The following is a 15,142-nucleotide window of genomic DNA, read 5'->3' as shown; positions in this document are numbered from 1 at the left end:
ATTTTTTATTTTTGAGATGGACTCTTGCTTGCTCTGTTGCCAGGTGGTTGGAGGGCAGTGGCATAATCTCACTTCACTGCAACCTCTGCCTCCCGGGTTCAAGTGTCTCTCCTGCCTCAGCCTTCCAAGTAGCTGGGACTACAGGTGTACACCACCACTCCCAACTAATTTTTGTATTTTTAGTAGAGACGGGGTTTCACCATGTTGGACAGGATGATCTCAATCTCTTGACCTTAGGTGATCGCCGGCCTCGGCCTCCCAAAGTGCTGGGATTACAGACTTGTGCCACTGTGCCTGGGTGGCCAGCATGTCTTTATTTGTATGTATATATATTTATTTTTTGAGACAAAGTTTTGCTCTTGTTGCCCAGGCTGGAGTGCACTAGCTCGTTCTCAACTCACTGCAACTTCTGCCTCCTAGGTTCAAGCGATTCTCCTGCCTCAGCCTCCCGAGTAGGTGGCTGGGATTACAGGCCCCACCACCACACCTGGCTAATTTTTTATATTTTTAGTAGAGACAGGGTTTCACCATGTTGGCCAGGCTGGTCTCCTACTCCTGACCTCAGGTAATCCACCCGCCTCAGCCTCCCAAAGTGCAGGGATTATAGGTGTGAGCCACTGCGCCGGGCCAGAAACATGTCTTTATTATTGGTTCTTCATTCACTGAACACATTTTACCAGCCAGACATTATACTGAGTTTGGTGATACAGATATGAAACATTTCTCCCCTGTTAAGGGACACTCAAATTCTTGCTGAAAGTCTCTGAGGGGAGGGTAAGGAAATGAACTAGTAACAATACATAGAAGTAAGCCCTAAGGGGGTAGTATTAACTGAGTATTCTCTGAGGTTGAGAAAGGAGCTGTTCTTGAGGCTCACTGCACCCTCCACCTCCTAGGTTTAAGCAATTTTCCTTCCTCAGCCTCCCAAGTAGCTGGGACTATAGGCGTGTGCCACTATGCCCAACAAATTTTTGTATTTTTTTGTAGAGATGGGGTTTCACCGTGTTGGTCACCGTGTTGGCCAGGCTAGTCTAGAACTCCTGACCTTAGGCGATCCACCTGCCTCAGCCTCCCAAAGGGCTGAGATTACAGGCATGAGCCGCTTTGCCCAGCCTCTTGAGTTTATTCTAAAAGGGCTAAATAGTAATTACTCAAGTAAATAACAGTAAGGATGTGATAGGCATTGCCAGCCATGAAAATAGCACATCTAAAAGTATGACCACACTTGGAAAATTGCCTAGAGTGTTAATAATTATAATGATTTCCTAGAATGTTAAATTACTAAATTGAACATAGTTGTGAATTTAATTTGCTAGCTGAGTGTTTGAGGTACCAATGTTTTAGTTCTGGCTAGAAGTTAGAAGTTAGATGGGAAAGACACCCATCCCTCAAGGGTTGGGAGTAGAGGGCATTCTTCCTGATGGAGAGTTTCAGGTGTATCAGAAGAATACCTATCCCAGGAAATGGGAATGATAAGATTACAAATATTTTCTGACCTTGATAATTCTTGAGATCTACACAGTGCTTGTAAGGAAGAAGTCATCTTCGTGGAAGGGGTGTAATTGCCTTATTCTGTGTTTGTAAGGAAGAAATTGTCTTTGTGGAAGGGTGTAATTGTCTTATTCTGTGTCTGTGAGCACCCAAGAAAATAATATGAGGCTCAGCTCATGCTATTTACCAATTGCCGATATTGAAAAACAAAATTTATTTTATCAACTATATTTCATTGTCAGCCATGGTTCTGCCAGTAAATTAGCCTCCCAGAGCTGCTCCAGAAAAGAGAACATGGCCTGGTTTGGAGTATATAGCTATTGAGAGTCATATACAAGAGGCGTTTTCCTTTTTATCAGAGCCTGTGAATTGATGGTCATGTTTTGGTCTTTCCATATCGTTCAGTTATGATGGGCAAAGAACCTTTAAGAGATTAAAGCAGCTCCATTGTATATAGCTTGTGTTCCTGATAATCATATTCAGAATCCCATGATTTTGTCTGGTTTTCCCTTTTTCATTTAAGTGTTGTGCTACTTAAGTATTGCCATGTTGTTCTAGAATGTAACATTTTGTTTTTTAAGCTAGAGTAATTCTTTATATTAATTAAAAATGATTTTTTTTGTAAAGTAGAGAATCCTAATCAAGGAGATTCTTTTCTGGGGAGTATTTATTTATTTTTTTGAGATGGAGTCTCGACTGGTTGCCCAGGCTGGAGTGTAGTGGTGCGATCTCGGCTCACTGCAACCTCGCCTCCCCGGTTCAAGTGATTCTCCTGCCTCAGCCCCCCAGGTAGCTGGGACTTCAGGCATGTGCCACCATGCCTAGCTAATTTTTTGCATTTTTAGTAGAGAGGGGGTTTCACTGTGTTAGCCAGGATGGTCTTGATCTTCTGACTTCATGATCTGCCCGCCTTGGCCTCCTGAAGTGTTGGGATTACAGGTGTGAGCCACCATGCCTGACCTTCAGCAGTGTTTATTAAATGCTGATGTGTGCCAGGCAATGAGGGTTTTGAGAATACTTCATTCAGTAAGTTATACTTAAATACTTGCCCACAAGGAGCCTTTATTTCTTTGGGAAAGAGAAACAATAAATATAATTAAAAAGTCAATTTATAATGTTAGAAGGCAATAAGTGTTATGGGGAAAAGGTAGATGGTAATATGGGAGTATTGTAGTGAGGGTGGGGTAGTACTTTTAAGTAGAGTGGGTCAGAGTAAGCATCACTGAGAAGGTAACATTTGAATAAAGACTTGAAGGATTGAGTCATGTGAATGTCTGACAGAAGAGTGTTCCATTTAGAAGGAACGGTCAGTACTTACAGAATTTTTGAGGTGGACTGAGCCTGTCATCTTTAAGGGCAGAGGTCACCATGACTTAGTACAGTGAGCCAGAGGATGACTGTAAGGAGATGAGGGCAGACAGGCTGTGGGCGATGGGGAAGGCCTCTTAGGCTGCTGTGAGTACTTTGGATTTTGCACTAAGTGCCATTGAAAACAAACTCTAATTTAAAGACCAAGTAGACTGAATCAGTAGGATTTCCTTCTCAGAGATTTAGGGTCAAGGAAAAGGTAAGCAGTCAGAGAAGGAACGCTCTGTAACTTCTAGTCTTAGGATAGCAAAAATTAATGCATATCCATTAGACATAAGATTATGGCAAAACAAATAATGAAGTTCTTTGCTGATATTTTCTACTTTATTTTTGATTATAGGGACTTTCAGTTACCTTGATGATGTCCCATTTAAGATAGGAGACAAATTCAAAACACCAGCTAAAGTTGGTCTACCTATTGGCTTCTCCTTGCCTGATTGTTTGCAGGTTGTCAGAGAAGTACAGGTAAGTGGTAATTTTTAGTTAAAGTTTAGTGCATTTAAAAGTTTAAAGAGTAAGAATTTGATGTATAGTGAAATAGAAAAAACGACAGCTGTGAGCTGAATCACGTTTTGGTCAATGATGGACCGCATGCGCAATGGTGGTCCCATAAAATTATAAGGGGCTGGGCGTGGAGGCTCACACCTGTAATCCTAGCACTGTGGGTGGCCGAAGTGGGAGGATCACTTGAGCTCGAGTTTGAGACCAGCCTGGGAAACGTAATGAGACCTCGTCTCTATTGGGGGTAAAAAAATAAAAATAAAAAATTACATATATATATGTTCCTATCACCTAGTTACATAGTAGTGGCCATTGTAACAGTGTATCACAGTGCATTACTTGTTTGTGGTGATGCTGGTGTAAACAAATCTGCATTGACAGTCTTATAAAAGTATAGCACATACAATTCAGTACAGTATGTAATACAAATAAATGCCTATGTTATTTATGTATTACTGTGCTGTACTTTTTAGCATTATCTTTCTACTTATTAAAAAAGTTAACTGTAAAACAGCCTCAGGTAGATCCTTCAGGAGATATTCCAGAGGAAGGCATTGTGATCATAGGAGATGAGAGCTCCATACAAGTATTGCTCCTGAAGAAAATCTAGTGAGACAAGATAGGGAGGTGGGAAACAGTGATACTGTTGGTCCTGACCTCCTCTAGGCCTAGGCTTCATCTTTAAGAAAAGTTTAAAAAGTTAAAAAAAAATTTAAAGATCAAAAAGCTTATAGAATAAGGGTATAAAGAAAAATATTTTGGTACAGCTGTATGATGTATTTGTATTTTAGGCTACGTGTTAGTTCAGAAGAGTAAACAAGTTTAAAAATTTAAAGTAAAAAAGTCATAGTAAGCTAGAGTTAATTTATTATTGAGAGAAAAATTGTTTTTTATAAATTTAGTGTAGCCAAATTGTACAGTGTTTCTAAAGTCTGTAGTACTGTATAGTAATGTCCTAGGTCTTCACATTCACCCACCACTTATTAACTGACTCACCCAGAGCAACTTCCAGTCCTGCGAGCTCCATTTATGGTAAGTGCCCTATCTAGGTGGACCATTTTTCATCTTTTCTTTGTTTTTGAGATGGAGTTTCACTTTTGCTGCCCAGGCTGGAGTGCAGGTGCAATCTTGGCTCACTGCAACCTCTGCCTCCCGGGTTCAAGTGATCTCCTGCCTCAGCCTCCTGAGTAGCTGGGATTACAGGCTGGCTAATTTTGTATTTTTAGCTGAGACAGGGTTTTACCTTGTTAGTCAGGTTGGTCTCAACTCCTGACCTCAGGTGATTCATCTGTCTTGACCTCCCAAAGTGCTGGGATTACAGGCATGAGCCACCGCACCTGGCCCATTTTTAATCTTTTATACCATATTTTTACTCTGAATATTTATGTTTAGATTGGTTTAGATAGATAAATACTTGCCATTGTGCTACAATTGCCTACAGTACCTACAGTATTCAGTATACTAACATGCTGTACAGGTTTGTAGCCTAGGAGCAATACTGTACTACAGCAATACTGTATAGCCTAGGGTGTAGCAGGCTGTACCATCTAGGTTTGTGTAAGTACACTGTGCTCTCACGACGAAATTGCTTAACATGCATTTTTTAGAGAATGTCTTTGTCATTATGACTGTTAGTCTGTTATTTTTGTTTCTTTTTTTTTTTTGAGACGGAGTTTCACTCATGTTACTCAGGCTGGAGTGTGATGGCTTGATCTCGGCTCACCGCAACCTCCACCTCCTGGGTTCAGGCAATTCTCCTGCCTCAGTCTCCTGAGTAGCTGGGATTACAGGCACGCACCACCATGCCCAGCTAATTTTTTGTATTTTTAGTAGAGATGGGGTTTCACCATGTTGACCAGGATGGTCTCGATTTCTTGACCTCGTGATCCACCCGCCTCGGCCTCCCAAAGTGCTGGGATTACAGGCTTGAGCCACCGCGCCCGGCCTATTTTTGTTTCTTATAGCTCCTATTGCTGCCTGATTCACATTGTTACACACACACATTTATGTTTTACATACCTACAGATTTTGTGTACTCCGTTAGATTGTATATTCCTGGGACTCTGTACCTGGCACAGAACAAATTCCCATTGCCCATTTAACTAGCTTTTTCACCTCTTTCCCTTTCTCTGTTAACGTCCTCATTCTCTTTTTAGTCACTCAAGTTAGATGTACTGTGTCTCAAATTGCAGTTTAGCCTTACCTCATTTTTCACCTGGGCTGTTGCAGTAGCCTCTTTAATTGGCCCTCCTGCTTGCAGTGTTTTCCTTCTATTTTTTACATTGTTTCTAGAATAATCTTAAAGTTTTAAATTGTCACATCCCTGTTCAAAACTGTTCAAAAGGTTCAGTGACTGACCAGTCCTTACTGAGTCTAGTTTAGACACAAGGTTATGGCAGAGCAATTGAGCTCATCAATTATATAGTCTGTTAGACCTTGTACGTTATCTCACTCTATACTTCTTCTGCCCATGAGCTGTTATCTCCACCTGGAATATTCTTTTTCTCACTATACTGAAAACTCTCCGTTCAAATCTGTTTATTCTAGATTGTGCGTAAAGGCTATCTCTTCGAGGGCTTCTTTCTCAATCCTTCCATATTTAAGGCTCAGTTATATAGAAATGTACTGAATTACTCTGTGAAAGCAACAAATAGCCCTGTGTTACTTATTTTCTGCAGTACACATTTACTGAATGCCTGTTTTTGAGAGGTGGTCTACTGGGCACTGAAGGTAGAGATAAATGCCTTAATCACTGTCCTCAAGGTACAGTTTAGAGAAGTTACCTAGAGAAACAGAAAAATAACTCTTCCTGTGACATAGGAAGATTTTTTAAAATGCAGCTGTCAGGAAAAGACGTTTTTCTGGAATTCACTAAGGCATCACCATTTTACTCTAAATTAAAGTATTACTTATTTTATCTTCCAAAGTCTATATGCGGTGAATAATCATAATTAGGGAACTTCAGTTACTTTCGGGAGGAAAAAAACATCTTTATCGAGGTATAATTCACATATCATGAAATTTACCTTTTTTTTTTTTTCTTTAAATTGTTTGTTTGTAGACACAGCCTCACTCTGTCACCCAGGCAGGAGTCTAGTGGTGTAATTGTGGCTCACTGCAGCCTCGACCTCCCTGAGCTTGGTGATCCTCCCATCTCAGCCTCCTGAGTAGTTGAGACTACTGGCATGCACTACCATGCCTGGCTAAGTTTTGTATTTTTTGTAGAGATGGTGTTTCACCATATAGCCCAGGCTGGTCTTTAACTCCTGGCCTCAAGTGATATGCCCACTTCAGCCTCCCAAAGTGCTAAGATTACAGGTGTGAGAGCCACCATCTAATTCCTGAAAATTTTCATCACCCCAAAGGAAACCCAGTATCCACTAGAAGTCACTCCCCACTCTTGTCTCCTCCTAGCCTCTGGCAACCACTATCTACTTTCTGTCTCTATTGATTTGCCTATTCTATTTCATATAAATGGAATTCTGCAGTATGCATGTAGCTTATTCACTTCGCATAATGTTTTCAAGGTTGATCCATATTGTATGAATGAAGTATTAGTGCTTCATTTATTTTTATGGGTGAATAATATTTCATTGTTTGGATATAACACATTTTGTTTATCTGTTCATCAGCTGATGGACATTGTGGTAGTTTCCACTTTTTGGCTGTTAAGAATAATGATGCTCTGAGCATCTTTAAACAGATTTCTATGTGGACACATGTTTTCAGTTTTCTTGGGTATAATGCATAGGAGTGGAATTGCTGGGTCATGGTAACTCCATGTTTAACATTTTAAAGGACTACTGTTTTTCCCAAAGTGGCTGCACAATTTTACAATCCCAGCAGCACAACAAGAGGGTACCGGTTTCTTCACATCCTTGCCAACTCTTGTTATTAACTCTTTTTGATTATATACATTCTTGTGGGTGTGAAGTTGTCTCTCGCATTTCTTTCATGACCAATGATGCCAAGCATCTTATGTTAAGCATCTTTAATACTGAATTAATGTTCCTTTTGTGTATGGAGACTTTATTGGGCCAGAAGAGAGACAGACTTACTTTATAACGTTTTTCCTTGTTCTGTTTGTCTGAGAATTCTTTTTATTGGCAATAACAAATAGTCATTAAATACTTACCTGTGTGCATGATACTATTAGCAATATGATTTAAAAACACCTATCTTGTTCCTCATTATTCACTGCTTTATTGATGCTTTCATAAAACTTGTTTTGATTCCCAGGTTGTTGTTGATTTAGGTTTTGCTGGGCATTTCCCATTTGTTTGGTCAGTCTGAAGCACTAGTAAATGCATGGTATTGTGCTCATGGTGCTCATAGCACCCACTGATAACAAAAGGAGATTAAGGATAAGAGCTCCATTCCAATGTGGGCCAGGTGAAATATTTTTGTTCTCTAATTGCACAAAGCAACCTTTTTTTTTTTTTTGAGACAGTGCTCACTCTTTTGCCCTGGCTGGAGTACACTGGCACCATCTAGGCTCACTGCAACCTTTACCTCCCAGGTTCAAGAGATCTCCTGCTTCAGCCTTCTGAGTAGCTGGGACTATAGGCATGCACCACCACACCTGGATAATTTTTGTATTTTTAGTAGAGATGGGTTTTCACTATGTTGGCTAGGCTGGTCTCAAACCCCTTAACTCAAGTGATCTACCCACCTTGGCCTCTCAAAGTGTTGGGATTACAGGGATGAGCCACTGTGTCCATCCAACAAAGCAGCCTTAAACTTTGACTGCCCGGGGTTTCCATGGGGAATTAGATTGCGTGTTGGTACTGTTCCCTTCTGTACCTAGAGAACAGTCAGACCTACAGCCCTAGACAGATGGCTTGAAAGTTCCTGTAACTGTCATATTTGCCCTTGCATGACAATACAAACTCAACTTCAGCTAAAATTCCTTTAAGCTGAGCCAGTAAAAGATACACAGCCCTTGCTTCTAGGGTCCAGAAAACTTTGTTGAATGTGTCTCACGGTAGCGTGAGGTAGCCCTTATTGTCATAGTTTAGAACATCCTCTGGTGTCACTCATACACGCGCTGGAGAATTGACATGTAATAGCTGTATAATCTTGGACAAATTTTTTAACTTCTCCAGGCTTCCATTTCCTCATCTGCAAAGTTAGGATGAGGATGATTAGCTTTTAAGGTCGTTAGAAGAGTTGGCCGGGCGCGGTGGCTCACGCCTGTAATCCCAGCACTTTGGGAGGCTGAGGCGGGTGGATCACGAGGTCAAGAGATCGAGACCATCCTGGTCAACATGGTGAAACCCCGTCTCTACTAAAAACTACAAAAAATTAGCTAGGCATGGTGGCGCGTGCCTGTAATCCCAGCTACTCAGGAGGCTGAGGCAGGAGAATTGCCTGAACCCAGGAGGCGGAGGTTGCGGTGAGCCAAGATCGCGCCATTGCACTCCAGCCTGGGTAACAAGAGCGAAACTCTGTCTCAAAAAAAAAAAAAAAAGAAGAGTTAAATAATGCATTTATAATGCTCACTCTGGTTCCTGGAACTCCATAAATGCTAGATGATGTTATTTATTATTATACTCCAACCACATTCTTTTCTACTTTAATATTTCTGCCACCCCCAGCCACCGCCCTCCCTGCAACTGCCCTGTTTTTCTGTGTTCCAAGTATTCTACATTACTTTGGTAACTAAACAACAAAAGTTAATGAATATTTGCTAGAAAAGGAAAGAAATTTTCAATTGTTTTTTGAATAAAACTTCAAAGAACAATGTTTATAGGCAGTGGGAAGTTAGTTTTAGCCTCCGTTTTTAATGGAGGAAACCAGTTGCAAAATTGGATTTTCTCCACAGTTAGAAGAGCCGAGTCACTGTCACTGCTCTTTTCTCATTGTTCTGTTAGTGGTAGAAAGGAAGCCCAGTGATCGATCTGTAGAAAGACACACGGCCCCCCCATGTGTCTTTCTGAGGCACAGCAACTGGCTCAGGATTTAAAGTAACTTGTTGACATGTGCCTTTCTAGGTTTCTCTTTTGTTGTTTGTATTTGAAAGGCTTGAAAATGACCAGGCACTCTTTCCTGTTTCTTCTACTCTAAAATTCTGGCGTTAGCATGTTAGACCTCTCTTTTCCCCCCTTTTTACTTTAACTGTGTCTCTAACCTTGGACATGCACATAAGCATGTTTAGCTTAGTGCTGTGGGGTGAAAGCCAAAGGTTTTGTTTTTTCCTGTCCTATGTGAATGTTGCTTTATATTATAAGTGTATTTCTTTTAAGTGTGCAAAAGAAATTTCTGTAAATTGAGCGATGCTTAAGGTATTGTTAAAGAACCATGAAGTAGATTTTTGTGTAATTTGCTCTGTAAAAATCTTACTCTGAATATGCCTCGATTTCTTAGAAGATTTTCTGCATTTTAACTACAACCGTTCATCATAATCTAATAGATAGTGGTTTAAGAGCATAGAATCTGTAGTCAGACTGCCTGGGTTCAAATCCAGGCTCTTCTGTTTACCTTCCAGCTTTATGCTTGGTTGTAGACCCTGTTAAGTAGGGATAACAGGGTCCTTTAAAGTTATTACTTTAAAGGATTATTTAGAAAATCTGGAGAGTCAATACATAAAAAGCGTTTAGAATCATGCATGGCACCTTACAGGTATTCTTAAATGTTCGAGGCTATCGTTACCTGGCCTGGGATTTGTTTAGGACATTTCGCTACATAATAGAGACCTAAGGAGGGTCTGTTGCCAGATTTCTGCCCACAAGAGGCTAGTGATACTTTTGGGGAAGCTAGAGATTAAAGATGAAAGCTACATGTGGTCACATGTGCTCAGCATCAAATGACTGATAGAGACAAATGCTGTAAGAGTTACAAAGAAGGAGTGGGCCATGGGGAAAGCTTCATAGAGGACGTAACTGAGCTCTGCTTGAGGCACCAATGAAGAATTCTGGGAAGGGAAATGGCCTGAGAGAGAGAGAGAAGGGAAGTAGCAAGGTACATTTGGCCTGGTATGTTGGGTTAAAGGTTATAGGAGTTCTTTTTAATTAATTTCTACAAGTAATCTGGGAACATAGTTTGGTTAAATCTTATAAGGACATTGGAAGGCTTACTCTTTAGTGGGGATCATCCCACATGCTTTAAATGCTGCCTTGTCAGGTTTTCCTCTTGCACCAGGAGTGAGGAAGGAGTGCATTGGGTAGGGGAAGGATGGCCACCTGGATTCATATCCTCTTCCTCTGCTATATCTTTGCAGTATGACTTCTCCTTGGAAAAGAAAACCATTGAGTGGGCTGAAGAGATTAAGAAAATCCAAGAAGCCAAGCGGGAAGCGAAGCTCAAAATTGCAGAAGCAGAAGCTAAAGTGAATTCTAAGAGTGGCCCAGAGGGTGATAGCAAAATGAGCTTCTCCAAGACTCACAGTACAGCCACAATGCCACCTCCTATTAACCCCATCCTTGCCAGCTTGCAGCACAACAGCATCCTCACTCCAACTCGGGTCAGCAGTAGTGCCACGAAACAGAAAGTTCTCAGCCCACCACACATAAAGGCAGATTTCAATCTTGCTGACTTTGAGTGTGAAGAAGACCCATTTGATAATCTGGAGTTAAAAACTATTGATGAGAAGGAAGAGCTGAGAAATATTCTGGTAGGAACCACTGGACCCATTATGGCTCAGTTATTGGACAATAACTTGCCCAGGGGAGGCTCTGGGTCAGTGTTACAGGATGAGGAGGTCCTGGCATCCTTGGAACGGGTGACCCTAGATTTCAAGCCTCTTCATAAACCCAATGGCTTTATAACCTTACCACAGTTGGGCAACTGTGAAAAGATGTCACTGTCTTCCAAAGTGTCCCTCCCCCCTATACCTGCAGTAAGCAATATCAAATCCCTGTCTTTCCCCAAACTTGACTCTGATGACAGCAATCAGAAGACAGCCAAGCTGGCGAGCACTTTCCATAGCACATCCTGCCTCCGCAATGGCACGTTCCAGAATTCCCTAAAGCCATCCACCCAAAGCAGTGCCAGTGAGCTCAACGGACATCACACTCTTGGGCTTTCAGCTTTGAACTTGGACAGTGGCACAGAGATGCCAGCCCTGACGTCCTCCCAGATGCCTTCCCTCTCTGTTTTATCTGTGTGTACAGAGGAATCATCACCTCCAAATACTGGTCCCACGGTAAGTCTTTTAAATCCCTCCCAGCTCCCTTTCCTGAGGACAAATATTGTGTTTTTTGTTGCTGTTTGGTTGTTTTTTTTTTTTCAAGGCAGGGTCTCATTCTGTTGCCCAGGCTAGAATGCAGTGGTGTCATCGTACCTTACTGTAGCCTCGACCTCCCAGGCTCAAGCAATCCTCCCCCCTCATCAGCCTCCTGCATAGCTGGGACTATAGGCGTGTGCCACTACACCCAACTAACTTGTATTTTTTGTAGAGATAGGGTTTTGCCATGTTGCCTGGGCTGGTCTTGAACTCTTGGACTCAAGCGATCTGCTTGCCTTGGCCTCCCGAAGTGCTGGGATTATAGGTGTGAGTCACTGAGCCTGGCAGTACAGAACAACACATTATTGGATTCTAGAATAGAAATTATAGAAGTCAAGAACCTTTTGCTATACCAGCTTACAGATTGTTTTTTTTTTTTTTGAGATGGAGTCTCACTCTGTTGCCCAGGCTGGAGTGCAATTATGTGATCTCGGGTCACTGCAACCTCCACCTCCTAGGTTCAAGCAATTCTCCTGCCTCAGCTTCCCGAGTAGTGGGGACTACAGGCGTGTGTCATCATGCCGAGCTAATTTTTATATTTTTAGTAGAGATGGAGTTTCACCATGTTGACCAAGCTGGTCTTGAACTCCTGACCTCACTTGATCCACCTGCCTCAGCCTCCCAAAGTGCTGGGATTACAGGCATGAGCCACCACGCCCGGCCAGCTTACAGATTTTTTAAAATGTAAAAGCACAACAGACTAGAGCCAAAAAGGAACCTGAATGTATTGGTGGGATATCTGTCAGAGACCATAACAAGCCTGCTATTAGCTGGTAAAAAGATATAAAATCTTTGCTTGTTTTATAAGTCCCAGTAATAGCATTCTTGGTCAGTGATAGTCTGTGTGAATACTGTTATTGTCAGTGCTCATAGCTGCTTGCAAACGTCCATAAACCTTGGCCGAGATAAACTCGATAGAGTGCAGAACACCATTATCTTCTTGGAGTAGGCTTCATTCTAATTCCTCTTGGTCAGTTGTTGGGCTTTGGTCAGCACTGTACTCCTTCCTCTTCATGGTACTTTGTATGCTTTAGAGAAATTAAAAGCTCCCTGGAAAAGATCAGGGATCCTTGGCCAATACTCCCTTCCTCTCATTTAAAATTAGATTAATCATTTAGAAATCAAAGCCAATAAACCAACAGCAGAGATCTTTCTCAAACTACAACACTTGTCATTCTTTGACCAGCCTGATTGTGGAGTTTCTTTCTGGCCTATTGATCTCAGGATGGGAAGGGGCCTGCTTCTTGTTGGCTTGAGAATTTGCTGCCTTCTACCTGCAGGTATAAACAGAGCTGGTGTTCTGTTGTTTTTCCTTTTTTTTTTTTTTTGAGACAAATTCTGTCGCCCAGGCTGGAGTGCAGTGGCACTATCTTGACTCATTGCAACCTCCGATTCCTAGGTTCAAGCGCTTCTCCCACCTCACCCTTCTGAGTAGCACATGTCACCACACCCTGGCTAATTTTTGTATTTTTGGTAGAGATGGGGTTTCACTATATTGGCCAGGCTGGTCTTGAATTTCTGACCTCAAGTGAGTGCTTCCCTTAGCCTCCCAAAAATGCTGGGATTACAGGTGTGAGTTACTGTGCCTGGCGAGTTCTCGTGTTTTTCTAAGGAAGTCAAGATTCCTATTCCCAGAGAACAAAGCCTACATCCTATCTTGGCCCTCTATCTTGTGTGTTTTTGAGGCTCACAGTGAGACCCTTTCTCAGAGAAGTGGGAGAAACATCTCTCTAGGATATCCAGTGACAGGCAGGAAAGTTGTCTTGGTGGTGGTCATGGTCATCTGGGTTCTATACGTCTTTCATACCAGAATTCCCAGGGAAGTGTTCCTGGAATTAACTATTTTAGGCCCAGTGTTTGGGTCTCATTTTTGAGGTTTTGATTTCATGTTTTATAATTTATATAAACTAAGCTTAGAAGGTGAGACATCCATGAGATAATCTTAAGAGCAATCTTGGAATGTTCACTATTCTGAGTTTCTCCTACAACTGCTTGGTCTAGCCAGTGTCTGCCCAGTGCTTCCCAGCCCTTGCTGTGCTCACAGGTGAGGCTAATTCTGCTATTGTGTTCTCTTTCTCTAGGTATAGGTGCATTTCTTACTCTTTCACAGTTAATTCAGGAAAATCTGTCTACTTTTTCCCTTGTATTTTTGTGTTCTGAATTTACTAACTGTATTCAATAAACAAAGAGTAGCACCAATTTGCCTTTAAATTGTATTTTAGATAAATTTTGACATAAAATTCCTTAGGTTTTAGGTATTCAAATCTGTTGATCATTTCTTATGTTGCCATTATTTTTATACAGAGTCCTTCTTTATCTCTATTTTTTTAATGAATTTATTTTTGTCAGAGTAATGCAAACACATTTTAATGAAATCAAGTAGCTTTTAAAATGCTTATTACTGACAAATAGTAGCTCCCTGCCTCACCTTGTCCTTTTCAGTTTTGCTTTCCATGGTCACTTTTAGCTCATTAAGCTATTTCTGCCAGGATTTATCTCTGTTTTTCTAAATAAAATGCTTATATTGATTTGTTTAAATTTATCAATTTTAGACAGTTTTATACTTCTTGTTATAGAACTTGAGGATCTAGCTTTTTTAGTAGCCCCTCCCTCCCCTCCCATCCCTAATCCTCCATCATATTTATATCACAAATTTTAGGTAAGTCAATATTATTGTTCACATTTTTATGATTGGGTAAATATTTATTGCTGAGTTCAGATAGTATATTGTGGTTACTTTGTGTCTTGTTTGAGACAGAGTCTGTCAACCCAGCTGGAGTGCAGTGGCGCGATGCAACCTCCACCTCACGGATTCGAGCGACTCTCCTGCCTCAGTCATCTGAGTAGCTGCAGTTAGAGGCATGTGCCACCATGCCTGATGAATTTTTTTATTTTTAGTAGAGACAGGATTTCACCGTGTTGGCCAGGCTGGTCTTGAACTCCTGACCTTAAGTGATCCACTCACCTTGGCCTCCCAAAATGTTTGGATTACAGGTGTGAGCCACTGTGCCTGGCCTCTGTTTTTTGTTTTTAAGACAGGATCTCACTCTGTCACCCAGTTTGGAGTGCAGTGACGGGATCACAGCTCACTGCAGCTTTGACCTCCCAAACTCAAGAGATCCTCCAGCCTCAGCTCCTCCAATACCTGGGACTACAGGCACATGCTGCCATACCCAGCTGATTTTTGTATTTTTTTGTAGAGACATTGTCTTGCCATGTTGCTCAGGCTGGTCTGCAACTCCTAGGTTCAAACGTTCTGCCTGCCTTGGTCTCCCAAAGTGCTAAGATATAGGTGTGAGCCACTGCACCCGGCCTGTGATTACTTTTTTTGGCGCCTTTTGTTTCTTGTTGTTAAACTACCTTGTTTTTGAGATTTGCATAGTTTTTTTTTTTTTTCCATCTATTGCTCATTTTGTCCAAGTACTTCAACAAGGCTATCAAAAACTTAATGATAATTTTCCCAAATACATTTGGTTAATCTATGTATTAAAAACTGGTTAACCCGGCGGGATGCGGTGGCTCAAGCCTGTAATCCCAGCACTTTGGGAGGCCGAGGCG

At 41.5% G+C, this 15,142-nt stretch overlaps 1 protein-coding gene across 3 annotated transcripts in view; it reads left to right on the top strand.

Moving 5' to 3' along the window:
• Positions 1-15,142, top strand: part of UBAP1 (ubiquitin associated protein 1) — a 72,936-nt gene that overhangs the window by 52,016 nt on the left and 5,778 nt on the right. For 2 of the 3 annotated variants that reach the window (XM_032299931.1, XM_032299933.1), the window contains 2 exons: positions 3,200-3,324; positions 10,580-11,503. In XM_032299931.1, coding sequence (XP_032155822.1) covers positions 3,200-3,324; positions 10,580-11,503 — 1,049 coding nt within the window. The remainder of the gene's footprint in view (positions 1-3,199; positions 3,325-10,579; positions 11,504-15,142) is intronic. The other variant, XM_032299932.1, reaches the window with a different exon arrangement.

The sequence above is a fragment of the Sapajus apella genome, unplaced genomic scaffold, assembly GCF_009761245.1.
Source record: "Sapajus apella isolate SASKATOON/1434 unplaced genomic scaffold, GSC_monkey_1.0 scaffold42, whole genome shotgun sequence".
NCBI classification, from domain to species: domain Eukaryota; kingdom Metazoa; phylum Chordata; class Mammalia; order Primates; family Cebidae; genus Sapajus; species Sapajus apella.
Note: the sequence above shows the minus strand (reverse complement) of the source record. Positions and strands in the feature narration are given on the sequence as shown.